The sequence below is a fragment of the Dipodomys ordii genome, unplaced genomic scaffold (assembly GCF_000151885.1).
Source record: "Dipodomys ordii isolate 6190 unplaced genomic scaffold, Dord_2.0 Scaffold49, whole genome shotgun sequence".
NCBI classification, from domain to species: domain Eukaryota; kingdom Metazoa; phylum Chordata; class Mammalia; order Rodentia; family Heteromyidae; genus Dipodomys; species Dipodomys ordii.
Genome location: NW_012267265.1, coordinates 2114016 through 2128495, shown reverse-complemented (window position 1 = coordinate 2128495; position 14480 = coordinate 2114016). Strand labels below are relative to the sequence as shown.

General features: G+C 36.4%; 1 protein-coding gene across 4 annotated transcripts in view; it reads right to left on the bottom strand.

The window, feature by feature from the left end:
• Nucleotides 1-14480, bottom strand: part of Slc4a4 (solute carrier family 4 (sodium bicarbonate cotransporter), member 4) — a 312953-nt gene that overhangs the window by 64663 nt on the left and 233810 nt on the right. For all 4 annotated transcript variants that reach the window (XM_013020185.1, XM_013020188.1, XM_013020187.1 and 1 more), the window contains one exon: nt 4675-4866. In XM_013020185.1, coding sequence (XP_012875639.1) covers nt 4675-4866 — 192 coding nt within the window. The remainder of the gene's footprint in view (nt 1-4674; nt 4867-14480) is intronic.

The window sequence follows — 14480 nt, the reverse complement described above, 5'->3', positions numbered from 1 at the left end:
CCTCCCTAGCCATAAAAGAAATGCAAATCAAAACAACATTGAGATACCACCTCACTCCAGTTAGAATGGCTATAATCAAGAACTCTAATAACAACAGATGTTGGAGGGGATGTGGACAGAAGGGAACCTTACTACATTGTTGGTGGGAGTGTAAACTTGTTAAACCACTTTGGAAAGTAGTATGGAGGTTCCTCAAAGACTCCACATAGAGCTCCCCTATGACCCAGCAATCCCACTTCTGGGCATTTACCCAAATGATCACAAACAAGACCACACTAAAGCTACTAGCACAACTATGTTGACAGCATGATCTTATCAAAGAAAATCCTAAAGATTATATTCACAGGTATTCTTGCGCACGTGCGCGCGTGCGCGCGCACACTCACCCCCCCCCCCACAGAACTGATACACTCAGTAAAGTTGTGATATAAAAATTAATATATGAAAATCAAGTATTAATATATATTAACAATCTAAAAACAAAATCAGGAAATTAGTCCTATTTACAATAGCTACAAAATAATAAAATATCTAGGAATATACTCACTCAAGTAGGTAAATGAGTTATAATTTGAAATCTGTAAAGAATTTGTTAAAGAAACTGAAAACATAAATAAATCGATATCCTATGTTCATGATTAGAAATAATACTAATAAAATGTCCATACTACTCAAAGATATCGAGTGCAATCCATATAAAAATTCCAATGTTATTTTTCACAGAAACAGGGAAAATAATCTTAAAATTTGTATGGAAACACAAGAGGTCTAACATACCCAAAGCAATTTTGAGTAAAAAGAACAAGTCTGGAGTCATTGCAACACCTGGCTTCAAAATATACCGTGAAGTTAGAGTAAACAAATTATATTGGTTGTAAAAAGATAGCCAGTGCCAGTGGCTCACACAAGTAATCCTGCTACACAGGAGGCTGAGATATGAGGATCACAGTTTGAATCTAGTGATGGCAGGAAAGTCTGTGAGACTCTTATCTCCAATAAACTACTAAAAACAGCTAAAAGTACAGCTGTGGCTCAAGGGCACTAGATTTGAACAAAAGAAGCTCAGGGACAGCACTCAGACCCCAAGACTGGTATACACACATACACAAAGAAAGATATATAGACCAAGAGAATAGACAGAACAGAAATAAACTCACATTCACAGTTGGATGAGTTTTCAATCTAGGTGCTAAGAACCACATATTGGGGGGAGGAACATTTCTTTAATAAGCAATATTGGGAAACTAGACATTCAAAGTAGAAGAACAAAACTGGACCTTCACCTTCTATCATGTATGAAAGTCACCCAAATGGATTGAATACTTAAATATGTAACCTTAAACCTTACTTTTTAATAAAACATGATTTTTTTCCAAATCTTTCCATTTCCTTATATATAGGGCAGTATCATTCTTTCTGATGGAAGCATAGAATTCCAAAGAAACAGATCCCATGGTTTTCCTTAGTTGCAATAATCAGTATACATCTAGGATAATCTTAGTAGATGAGCAGAATAGCTCAATAGCCATGTACATATAACCATATAAGATGATGCTAAGCAAAATGAACTCCAAGCTCCAAGACATGGACATAAGAGGTTTTTCTTTGTTGCTGGTTTTTTTTTTTATGTGCTATGTGATTTCTTGTTTCTTTTGTGTGTTCTTCTCCCTATAGTTTATCCTTTGTTGTCACTGTATTTGATTTTTGGTGTCCTGGGTATTGCATATATATTTATATGAATTAGGGAAAGGAAGGGAAACAACAAAATGGTGAGATAAAGGACAAGGTGGCGAACCAATGCAACAGCAATACTTGCAAGACAATATGGTGGAAATGATCTGTACAACTTGGGGAGGGGGATGGGCGAAGGAAAAAAGGGAGAAAACTGAGGGAGGGGAAAACAAGTTCAACAAGAAATGTACTTATTACCTAACTTATGTAACTGTAGTCCCTCTGTACACCATCTTGACAAAAAAATAAATAAATAATAAAAAATAAAGCATTGGGGAAATCAAAGTTAGTTAGTTCAATCAAAGATTAGTGTTATTCTCAAGTAAACTAATGTTAGTATGCTTTTTTTGTAGATCTGAATCCTAAAAAAAAAGGAGGAAACAAAAGCAAAAGTAGACAAGTAAGATTTCATTAAACTAAAATGCTTCCACCTAGCAGAGAAACATTCAACAGAGTAACAAAATATTCTATGAGGGAATCATATTTACAAATCATACATATGGTAAGGGATTACTATCTTGAATATATAACTAACTCAATAACAAATATTAACTTGGTTAAAAATGGACAAAGCACTTAACAGAGATTTCTTAAAAGGCAACAAACAACTGGCCAATAGTCCTAAGGGGGAAAAAAAATACTTAGTATCACCAATCACCAAGGAAATGTAAATTAAATCCACACTGAGCTATGACTTCACACATTAAAATGGCTATTATCAAAAAGACAAAAGTGTTAGCAAGGCTGTGAAAAAAAGACAAAAGGAACCCCTGTAAGTCTTTCCATGGGAATGTAACTTAGAGTAGCCATTATGGAAAACAGTTGGGAGTTTCCCTCCCAAATGTAAAGGTAAAACTATGATGTGATCATCCAGCAATTCTATATATCCAAAGGAAATGAAAGCAGTATGTCAAAGACTGCTCTCCCATGTTTTCTCAATAACCAAGATCTAGATAATCAATATAGGATAATGTGGTACATATTTATAGTGCAATACTCTTCAGCCTTAAAATAGAAGAAATAATTTAATTTGAGACAACATGGAACAACTTGAAGGACATTATTCTAAGTGAAATAAGCTAGGCAAAAAAAGACAAACAATGCATGATCTCATTCATATATGGAAATTTAAAATGTCAAAGTCGTAGAAGTAGAGAGTAGGGATGAAGGATGTTGGACAGGAAGAGATCTTGAGATCCAATAATACAGCATGTTGAATAGAGTTAATGTCTTATATTTCAAAATTTCTAAGAGTAGATCTTAACTGTTCTCATCCCCAAATATGACTTAACTGAGATTATGTTAATTAGCTTAGTGCCACTGTTCCACAATGTCTGTTAAAATTAAAAATAGAAAATATAATTGAAGTTTCTTCATGTTTAAAGTTGTAACAAGATTTATTTTGCAAATTACAACTTACAAATACTAACAAATTTTCTACTTTTCCACTTACAGTGCTTAAATAACATTAAGACTTTGACAGGTGCTAATGATCTGTAAAATAAAATAAAAACCAAGCTACCAGTGAACCGATAATGACAAAGGGAAAAATCTCAACCTGGAAGAAATGATCTTCAAAAACTTTACATAGGAACTATTTCTATATAATGCTGTACCGGACAAAGTGAAGCAAGGAAACACATTTCCTAGAGCGGATGTTGGGTCATGATGCAAAATGCATTCAGGAGCAGAAACATAATCTGACTTGGTGATGCAGAGCAGAACATTGTGAAAACAAAGACAGCTACGAAGTGCATGTTCTAGAACTTGTAAGACTTCAAATGTGTATGTGTGTAGTACATGTGTGTGTGTGTGCGTGTGTGTGTGTGTGTGTGTGCGTGTGTGTGCGCGCGCGTTACACACAGTGTGCTGAACAACAAATGACTGGGGTTGAATTCTTCCCATGAACCTCCATTTTACAATATCGATGGGGAGACCACGAGGAATGCTTCATTTTACATTTCCATTTATGGAAAATTTCTCATTCCTTGGGCCATTTAGTTCTAGACATTTCATTATCAACCCTTTATTTTCCATATGAGAAGAAAAATGAGAAGACTCCAAAATTTCTGGGGTGAAATGAACATAGTAATTTAAGTTTCATTGCCTAAGAACTGGAAAAGGGAAACTACATCTCATCTTCTAAAATTCAACCTAGAGGACAGATTTCATGGGATTCCAGTTATCTAGAGCAGACACTGATATAAATTGGGTGTACTCAAGATTACACAATACATATTGAAATCCTATACACAAAGAACTGAACAGTAAAGGAAAAGATTATCTTAGTTTTATTCTGAAGGCAAAATCAAAATTCATTAACTATACATTGGCCTCATCCCTCAGTTTCCCAAAGAACCATCAGAGTATTGAATTCAAGACCACCTCAGAGAGAGGATGTTTGCACAACCCAGTTAAATTATTAGTACTGCAACATTCATCCTTATGCAATGAAAGTGTGGTTTGGATGACACCAATAGCAACATAACACCACTTCGTTAACTCCTGCAATTTATAACTCAAGTACTAAAATACCTGTTCAGCCCATGAACCAAAAAAAAACCCCTCCCTTGATTACACAAAATCAAAACATCTGGTTAATATAGAAAGATTTTTATTTATGTATTCAAACATTAGATATGAAAAGGTCTTTTTCTTCATTCGTGTATTTTTAGATAGAATAAATCTCACTGTTTCCTTTTAGTATATTCAGAGTTAGGACAGAATTTATGACAAAATTATGCAAGCAAATCTTGGGAAAGTTTTTCAAAACATACTACAATTATGTTAAGTATGCATCCCACATACGCAAACACTGGGATGCAATTTTTTTAAGTGAACAAAACTGTATCAGATAAGTTTAATTTAGGTGCTTCCCTCACCCATTTTGTAAAATTACATTATTGTTGAGACAGTGATAACATTTCGATCTTAGCTACTTACTGTGGTTGGAAAATAGCGACTTGTTTTGAATTTTTTCAGAGCCATAGAAGAGGTGTAGGTGCCGAAGAAAAGAATGAAAGACATGAGTGTGATATCTGGAACAAAACTGCAGTTGTTCCCCACAAGCTTTCCTCCATATTTCAAACACTCCTTTGTTGACAAATACGCCCAGTGAAAGGTAGAATTATGATACTGAAAAAGAAAAACATCCATTTATGATTTTTTTTAAAAGAGAACACTGATGTATCCAAGGCAGCTTTGGATATCTGAGGGTCTTTACAGGGATTATACTAGACATTTCTGTAAAATGGTCTGAAGACAGCCACTGAAGGATGTAACTTGACCAGGTATAAGTAGAATAACAGGAGTGAGGGCGGGGGGAACTGGAAGGAAACAAGGAGGCTGGCAATTACACAATGGGTTACAATCACCTAATTGTTCAACAGAAACAAGCCACAAAGTCCTTCTTTCCTTCCGGCCTTCCTGAGAGTAAACTGAGACACATGAATATCCTGATTCTCAAAATGTGAACCTCTCTCAAATACATTTATTGTTTAAGAAGCATTTAACTTTTATCATGCGTCTTATGTGTCTACCTTAAGGCTCAAGAAACACTCTTGGAAGTTGCACTTCCACAACTAGGTTGTTTCCTGTCTAAATAAGTTCAGTGAGAAGAAGGGGAAAAACCCCAGCAACTATGAAAATGTGCATGGTCCCAGCCTTTCCAGTTGCAAACCTAATGGAGCAGAGCCCTGATCTCCACTGCAGGTCGGCATTATGAGTAACCATTATTGGAATGGCTGTGATACAGCCATGTAAAGGACACCCAACCCTGTGATACATGACACTATCAGTTTTCCTGTAGTGCTATCAGGTGGCCAGTGCTGTACTTCTCTCTAGCAACTCACCTTTCTTCCTCTTTCCTATTAAGATTGCATAGAATGATCCGTCTGCTAGGATAGTGGGTAGGGCAGGTAAAGCCAAAGCACTCTTCTCCACTTGCTTTCAGTAGTAGTTGCTATCACTTCACATCTGGCCATAGAACTAACTGCCTTTACTCACCCACATGCTACCTTACCTAGAATGTGATAACCAACACTAACAAAAGGTTTTGTTCCCTTTGTCTCCCAGTAAGAAGCAAGCCTGTGGTATAATTTATGCTCCAGAAGGGGGCTTCCCAGTGAAATCAGGCTGATACTAATCTCTGCTGAGACCACATCTTTGTTTAATTCCTACCCTGTCCTAAACTGCATCTCTCCTTTTGTTTGTATTGAGCTCATCCTCTCAACTAATTAAATGCGCCTGAAATTCATATATATGAATCTGCTTCTAGAAGAGCCAAGTTGCTTTGGTGACTGGCCAAGTGAAAGCTAATGGCCTCTAGGCCTCAGGAATTTTTCCTAGAGTATGACTGTTTGAAGGAAACTCAAAGATAATTTCTCACCCTTGTGTTCAATAGTGCCAAAATATGGTTGTTTGCTGTGATGGAAATTTTCAGGTGGCTCATTCCCTTCACAAGATTTCTGTGCAGCTATTTTTAATATATGAATATTGTTAAATATTTATACTTTAATTGAGTTTCTGTTGCTGTAGGAGCTTCTGCATGCTGTGACAATAATAATAGTTTTCCGAAACTTGGAAAAAATTATAAGTGAAGTAAGCCAGGCCCAAAGAAACATAGGTCCCATGGTTTCCCTTATTTGCAATATCTAGTATATCTATGAGTCAAGCAGAAAAGGTCAGATAATGTGATGTCAGGAAATTGAACCCTTAGATATGTATCTTAAAGTTTTTTTTCTTTCATGCATGTGTTTCTAATGCATTTATAAGATTATCTCTTTGTTGCTTTGTATGTCCGTCCCCCACAGTATAACCCCTGCTTTCACTATATTTGATGTCAGTATAACTTGAGGTGATGGGGAAAAACCAGTTGTTTAAAGATACAGGTGGACCTGTTGCAACAATGAGAAGTACAAGTTGTCATGTCCAAAACGAGCTTTACAACGTTGGTGCGGGGCAGAGGGGGGGAAGGGGGGGGGGGGGGAAAGATTGGGATTGGGGGGGAGGGGGGAGGCTGGGAAGGGATGTGAAGGGTAAACAAAAGGAGGAGGCTGCAATGCTTGGTAAGAAATGTACGCATTATCCTGCCCATGTAATTGTAACCCCTCTGTACAGTATCTTCACAAATAAAATAAAATAAAATAAAACAATAAAAAAAGAACTTCATATAAAACCTTAAAAAAAATAAAACTGGTTTATAGCCTTTAAAAAAAAATAATAGTTTTCCGAGAGATATTTTCAAAAATTTACCAATGCCAGTGTGATTGGGTACAAGAGAATGGATATCTCATCTTGGAAATATTCTTTTTCTGAGAATGAAATTATTTAGGAGTGCTGAAAAGAATTCTAAATCTTGAGCAACAATTGTCATCTGCATGAAGAATAATGGGTGGGTCCATGTGTACATCCCCAGGTTTGTACATGTGTTTGCATGCATATGCAGTAATTTAAAAAAATTATTATTAAGGTATGTACAGAGGAATTACAATTACATAAGTCAGATAATGAATATGTTTCCTTTTGAACAGTATCACCCTCTACCTCATTCTCTCCCAGATTTTCCCCTCCCATTTCCCCTCCTTCACCAAGTTGTTGGAAATAGTCTAAGTATCTATAACTTGCAACCTGTTTTGTCCAGTGCTAATAAGTATGTTGTCTCCTTATATGCAATTCATGTGGAAAGAGAAATTTCTCCTCCCCTTTACAGGCAAGAGTTCTGCCTCACACCTAACAAATCATTGACGGCTTTTATTATTCTATGAATTCTCATGACTCAAGGGATCCATCCATTAAAAAAAGCCAAAAATATTTCATATTTTTTACAACTCAAAAGGTAAAAATTCTTACATAGGTCAGTAAAATTATCAACTTTGATTTTAGAAGTATTTTTCTGTATTAGCTTCAACTTGTTAAGCACAGTATTTGCATAACAACTCTTTTATTAAACCCTACTTCTGAAAGGTGAATCATATGGATGCTTTCAAGAAGAAAAAGAGTTAATTTTTAGAGGTTATAAGAAGAAACCCATTTTTTGTTTTAAAGTCAACAAAAATGTACCCTAATTCCACTTCAACAATTTACTATCCAGAGAATCCTTCTTTATAGGCAGAGCTCCCACAGAGCCATACATACATTGAAATCCCAACACGTTTTTTTAATTGATTTTCTTACAAAGATTCACACTGAAATGAAAACTATATAAATGCACATGAAATTACAGACTTTTTTCCCTTGTTTACATAAAGTATGCTGTAAGCCCCGAGTTTTTCTGAATTGTTATACTAAAAATTTAGCCTCTAAATCCACCACTAAGGCTTGAAGCATACAACTTTTAGAAAACACATACATGCCTCAGCATACATAATATTTCAAAACACAAAGCTTCCTACTCTCATTTTTGTTGACTTTAAAACAAAAAAGGGTTACTTCTTATGACCTCTGAAAATTAACTCTTTTTTTTCTTGAAAGCATCCATATTCAGAAACCTAAATAGCTAATAAAAAATAATTTCAATACCACTCAAAAGATATCTATCTGGCCAGGTGTGACGGCACATGCCTGTAACCCCTGCTAGACAGGAAAGGAGGAATGTAGTCTGAAGCTTCCCTGGGCAAAAACAAGAGACCCCACATGAAAAGTACTAAAGCAAAATGGTGTAGCGATGTAGCTTATGTGGCAGAGCACCTGCCTACCTGACAAGAGGCTCTGTTTCAGTTCAACCACCAATGTGTTCCAAAAAAAAAAGTAAAGACACATATAGTTGTGTAATTTCTGTATAAGCTGAAGTCAACCAATGTTAATTCCATGAAACATGATCCATACCACAAATAAATTACTCAACAGCCACTACCATTACCTGTGTTCAAGTCACTGTTGTCTCTTGTGGGCTGAATCTGGGATACTCTTAACTCATCTCATTGCTCCAGTCTTTTACCCTTTTATAGGTGACTCATTTCTTTAGAGTGTGAATCCTTATTTCTTATTCAGCATTCTATCAATTGTGTGAAAATGGCCAGGTCAGAACTTAAAGAACAAGACAAATGGGTATATATATACCTTCAGAAGTTCTGGCGGCCTGTGCTAACAGCACTCATAGTGCTTTATCTCTTTTTCTCAGGATGCTTATAACTTTCTAAGGCAATTATACCACAGTTCTCATAAAGTTTCATGTTATGAATTTGGATAGGGTCTAGAAAGATGTTTAATTGGTCAGGAGACTTATTTCTATGAGAAATGAAAAGTTTGTAAATGTTTACTTAGGACTCCTTTGCAACGAGAAGATCACAGAGTAATAAGATTTAGTATAGCTACAAAGGGAAAATAAAAGTGTCTAAAACATCCAGTGTATCCACAAATGCAAGCGAAGATACCACAAAAGATTATGAAAGTCATAGAGTGATAGGTAAAAGGAATACAATGAGCTGAGAAATGAGTGGGAGTAAAGTTTGCAACAGTGACCACAAACTTTCTATATTTTTTCAAGAAATACAGTCTCAAAGAAGAGGCTAGAATACAAGGGCATGGCATCGTCAAAGCAAGTTTCTCAGGGATAATGAAGGCTTAGGAGGTGCTTCTGAAGATGAAAAGGAAAAGGCAGTGGAGAGAAAACAAGAATGGAGAAGGACAGATACTTAGTAATTTTGGACTTAGGGTAAAAGCTACAGTTCCTGAAGACCAATGGTACTACATATCATGAAAAAATACTAAAGAAGCCAGGTGCTGGTAGCTCAGGCCTGTAATCCTAGCTACTCAGGAGGCTGAGATCTAAGGATCATGGTGCAAAGCCAGCCCAGGCAGGAAAGTCCATGAGAATCTTATCTCTAATTAACCACCAGAAAACTGGAAGTGGCACTGTAGCTCAAGTGGTAGAACACTAGTCTTGAGCTGAAGAGCTGAGGGACAGTGTCCAGGCACAGAGTTCAAGCCCCACAACTGACAAGAAAAAAAACAAACAACAACAACAAAAAACCAAAAAACAACTAAAGAACAAAAAGAGTAGAGGTCAGTTTGTAATTCAGAAGACACCTAAGGAATCTTGGTTAAGTGAGTAAATGAAATCATATATCACACAGGCCTGGGATATTAGACATATTCAAAAAAGAAAATGTGACCATGAGCCAGTATTTCATGGCTATAATTTAGGAGGCTGAGATCTGAAGATCATGGTTCAAAGCGAGGATCATGGTTCAAAGTTAGCCCAGGCAGGAATGTGCATGAGATGCATCTCAAATTAACTACCAAAAAAGCTGGAAATAGAACTGTGACTCAGTAGTAGAGTGCAAGCCTTGAGCACACAAAGCTCAGCACAGCTCCCAGGATCTGATTTCAAAAGAAGAAACATATCAAATAATCTACCCTTTTCATCTGGAGAATAAAATTAATCTTTCAATTTACAATGATCAGATATAATACAGGATGCCCAGTTATATTTAAATTTTAGATAAATAATGAGTACTGTTTTTTAGTATGAACGTATCCTTTGAAATATTTAGGACATGGTTTTACTAAAAAAAATTGTTCAAAGTGGAAGAAAATGAGGGAGGGCCAACACTGATAAGAAATGAACTCATTACCTTACTTATGTAACTGTAAGCCCTCTGTACATCACCTTGACCATAAAAAAAGAAACTGAAAAAAATAGATTGTGATATTTAACAAATAATGGGTCAATTACATTTGAATTTTAGACAGATATTGAACATTTTTTAAAATTTTATTGTAAAGGTGATATACAGAGGGGTTACAGTTACATCAGGTAATAAGTACTTTGTCAAACTTGTTACCCCTTCCCTCATTTTTCTCTGCCTTTCCCTCCCCATACCTCCCCATCCCCACATTGTACAGATCATTGCCAACGTATTGTCTTGTGAGTATCACTGTAACACTGTTCCGACCTTGTCCTCTGTCTCACCATGCTGTTGTTCCCTTCCATAATTCAAATAAACGCATATACAATACCAGGGCACCAAAATCAAATATGTTTTTCATAACAGTATCTTCTGGGCAATTTTAAAACGTTAACAATGAACACAGAAAAGGCACTGGAAACTGGGTGTGGGGGTGGATGTCCATAAAATCTCATTTCCTTGAGAGGTTCGGGCAGAAGGATCGTGAGTGGGAGGTGAGCCAGGGCAAAGTTGGGGAGATGCTATCTCAACGCCAAAATAAAAAACAAACAAAGGAAGAAGGAAACAAAATAATATATCCCCGTTGCATACCACTTGCCTAGTATGTATAATGCTTTGGGTTCCATTTCCAAGAAAATGTATTAGAACCTCATTGCATGGATCAATTCATACAAGCATTGAGGGAGCAGTAAAAATTAAGTAACAAATTTATGTTTCCTTACAGAAACAAAATAGGATTTATTAGATATTAATTAGTAATATAAGTAATGAAATTATACTAACTAAATATTAATAAATATAATACTAATTAAATAAAATATACCTTATTAAGTATCTTTATTTGTAATAAATATGAATTTGTAAAAAAAAAGTATGTATATTAGTGGTATGGAGCTTAGAAGATTGGATGAGGGAGTAATTTATCTCATGGGTAGAGACAAAACAAAATAAGCCCTGTACTGGTCTTATGGAACTCTTATATTCAAAAGCTGGTAAGAGAGGAGTACCAGGATGACAAAACTGGAGAATACCTGGGAAAGAAACAAAACCAGTGGATAAGGGAAAACAAGTGACAAAGTTTGGGTTTATGTTTCTTTATGTATTAGCATAGAGAAAGGAGCTGTGCTGGACAGGCATCATAAGCAAAGACTATGGGAAGCAAGATGCTCCATTCACTTAACCAATAAATCTTTATGAAAAGCTTGCTCCTGCTCACCAAGTGGGGAAGCTCGCTCTGAGTGGGCCAGATGGGCCAAAGAGGTTTGGGTTGAGGGGTAGCAAGAAAAAAAAAAGATTTAGAAGAAACAGAATCAACTTGCTGTGGGTCTTCACTGAGATTAATCTGCTTAAAAAAAGATTTCAAATGTGGTTTTTCTGGATCTCATTCTCAAAAGAAGTGCCCTGCTTACATAAAATAAATTTTCTTGTATTCTTAAAAGCTGAATGAACACTGAAGGGTTTATTTGGAAACTTCAAACCCCACAGCATCCTCCCTGGAAGTGGGAGATGTATGAGACAGAATGGGTAAAATGTTGACAATCACTGTTTCTACATTATGTATATAAGAGAGTCCATTGCACTTTCCCATTTTAGTGCACATTTGACATTCTGTAATACTCTTAAAAACAGGAACATGTATTTTCAAGGAGACTTAAGGGCAGAATGATTTTTTTCACACTTGACTCTCTCAATGGGAGAAAATCACAAAGATGCTATGCACAAGAAGATTAATATGACAATCCGTTTCCCTTGAAGATGAATGTTAACTCCTAGAATCACCCTGAAGGTGCATCAAATCAAAACACTTTTGCTTCCATGTCTGATTATCAAGTAAAATTTATGAGACTGTAACAGTTCCTATTCCTATGATTAACAGCATCTCTTTGTAGACATGAGGTGTTTCACTGGATAATATAAAAAGCAAGAAATAAATAAACAAAAAAGGTCTTGATTATTCTCCTTGAATATTGACTGTTAAAATGTATGCCTTTTAAATCCATTTGATAGTGATATATGTGTTGATATACATATTTAGGGTTTTCTCATAAGCTAGATTTGCAAACTAGATTTGCAATAATCTTACATCTTATAATCTATAGCATGTCTGAACCACAATTGTTGTTCTATAAAATATCAAAACCAACTGATTGTTCTACTTGTGCCTAAGGCTTTTTGTTTAGCTTTTTAAAGAAATCTGTAGATCATCACTCCCAACCTAATAAGCAAAGCAATCTGAGTAAGCTGGAAAATCATAGATTTCAAAAATTCATCAGAGATGAGGATGTAAGGAGATCTAAATGAACTCTAAAATGCTGCAGCAAACTCTTCAGAAAAGAGTCCCTTGGCTGTCTCATCCCACACATGAGCTGCTAGAAGATGCATTATTGACACAAAGAGGTGAGAAGTAAGTCAGCTCTCTACTGCATTTTTAATGACTGTGTAGACTGGGGTGATAGATTAGAATTCAGAGGAGTCCTACAGCTTGTACTCCCCACCCCCACCAAACTTGCTCATAGTCTTTGCCAACTGTATCAATAATGCATGGAAGTCTGGAGGTTGGACAGAAGAGAGGAGAGACATCCATCCCCTTTAGACAAACTGATCCTCTCCCAAGTGCAAGAAAGTAACTTACTTATGATGGCAGGCAGAGAATCAGAGCCGAGAGAACGCTCTCTGAAACTTCTGGAAGGATCAGAAAATTTGCCCTCAGATGACTGGGGAGAGAGTAGATAGAAAAAGAAATATCTCCCAAGGCTCAAGAAAGCTGGAGCGTAACACAAGACACGGAGCATTCCCTAGGACTTCCTGTGATGATGAAAATGTTCTGCATCCTGTTTGGATGGTAGTTACATGGGGGTACAGAACTGACAAAACATTTCAATGAAGGCCTCAGAACTGTGTGTTTTAGGTGATGCTTCCATTTAATAGACAAATACCAAGGAATTTGATGTGAGAAACAATTGCTAACTGATCTTTTCGATCACCTCAGGAGAGAGTGGATTAGATTTGTAAATCTGGTCTTTCTGAGAACGTCATGTTCATTGTTGTAATGCAGTGTGCATTTGCTGTGGCTCATTGCAGAATGTTCTGGAATCTCCTAAAGAATTTGGTTTGCACATTAAAGGGATATACCAAATGAAAAATTATGGGAAAACTTGCAAAGGTGAGAAGAAATAAAGATACAATAGTTTCAATAATAAGAAATATTGGAAAAAGACATATTTTTATCTTGAGGTACAACAGTTTTAAGAGTTTTAATCTCCTATCTATATGCTTACATGCTTCTTTGTCCTGGTCCTTCTCCCTAAAACACACCCCTTTCATGGGAAAGAAGAAAGCTTGTCTTCATGCTAATGAAGCTGAAGGAGGAAGGCTTTCCTTCTTTTGACAGGAGGTTGTCAGGGCCTTGTGAGACTGAGGTTCTCTAGCCCTGGGGCTGCATGTCACTTTTACTGCACCTTCTCTCATAATCTAATTATGGCTGGGAGGGAAAAGAGGAAATTAAGTCTGATGACAGTGTGTCCTGGGAAAGGCCAACAGAGTCAGGCCAAGAGAATTCAGAAGCCCATCAAAGTAAATGGCTTCCAGTTTCTTTCCTCCATTAACCTGGGTTATGGCACAATGCAGTATTAATACGTAACAAAAATGGTAACAGTACCTAACACCTAGAGAAAGGTCCTCCTCCTAATAGTCCTGACTATTAACTTAGCCCATGTGACAGCCTGCATTTGAAATAGGGCAGTCTCACACAGGAACTCAACGTTCAGTAAGTCCTTCTACAAGTAACATTGTGATACAGCTCTACGGTAGAAATAAGGTAGATTCTAGATTGACAAAGCCCTACCTTTAAATCCCAGTTTTACCCTAGATGAGAGCTATGGCCTCCTGAAGACCAATTACCTTTTTTAAGCCTCTGTTTCATCTATAAAACTGAACATCTAAAGGTCTGTTAGATTACTTACTATGAGAATTTCAGGAAACTAATGACTGAGTCTGGCATGCAGTAGATGCTTATAAGGTTTCCATGCTTGTTAGTTTGGTTTTTATTTTATTATCTCTTGATGGTACTGGGGTTTGAATTCAGAACCTCAAGCATTCTACCACTTGGGCCTCCACTCT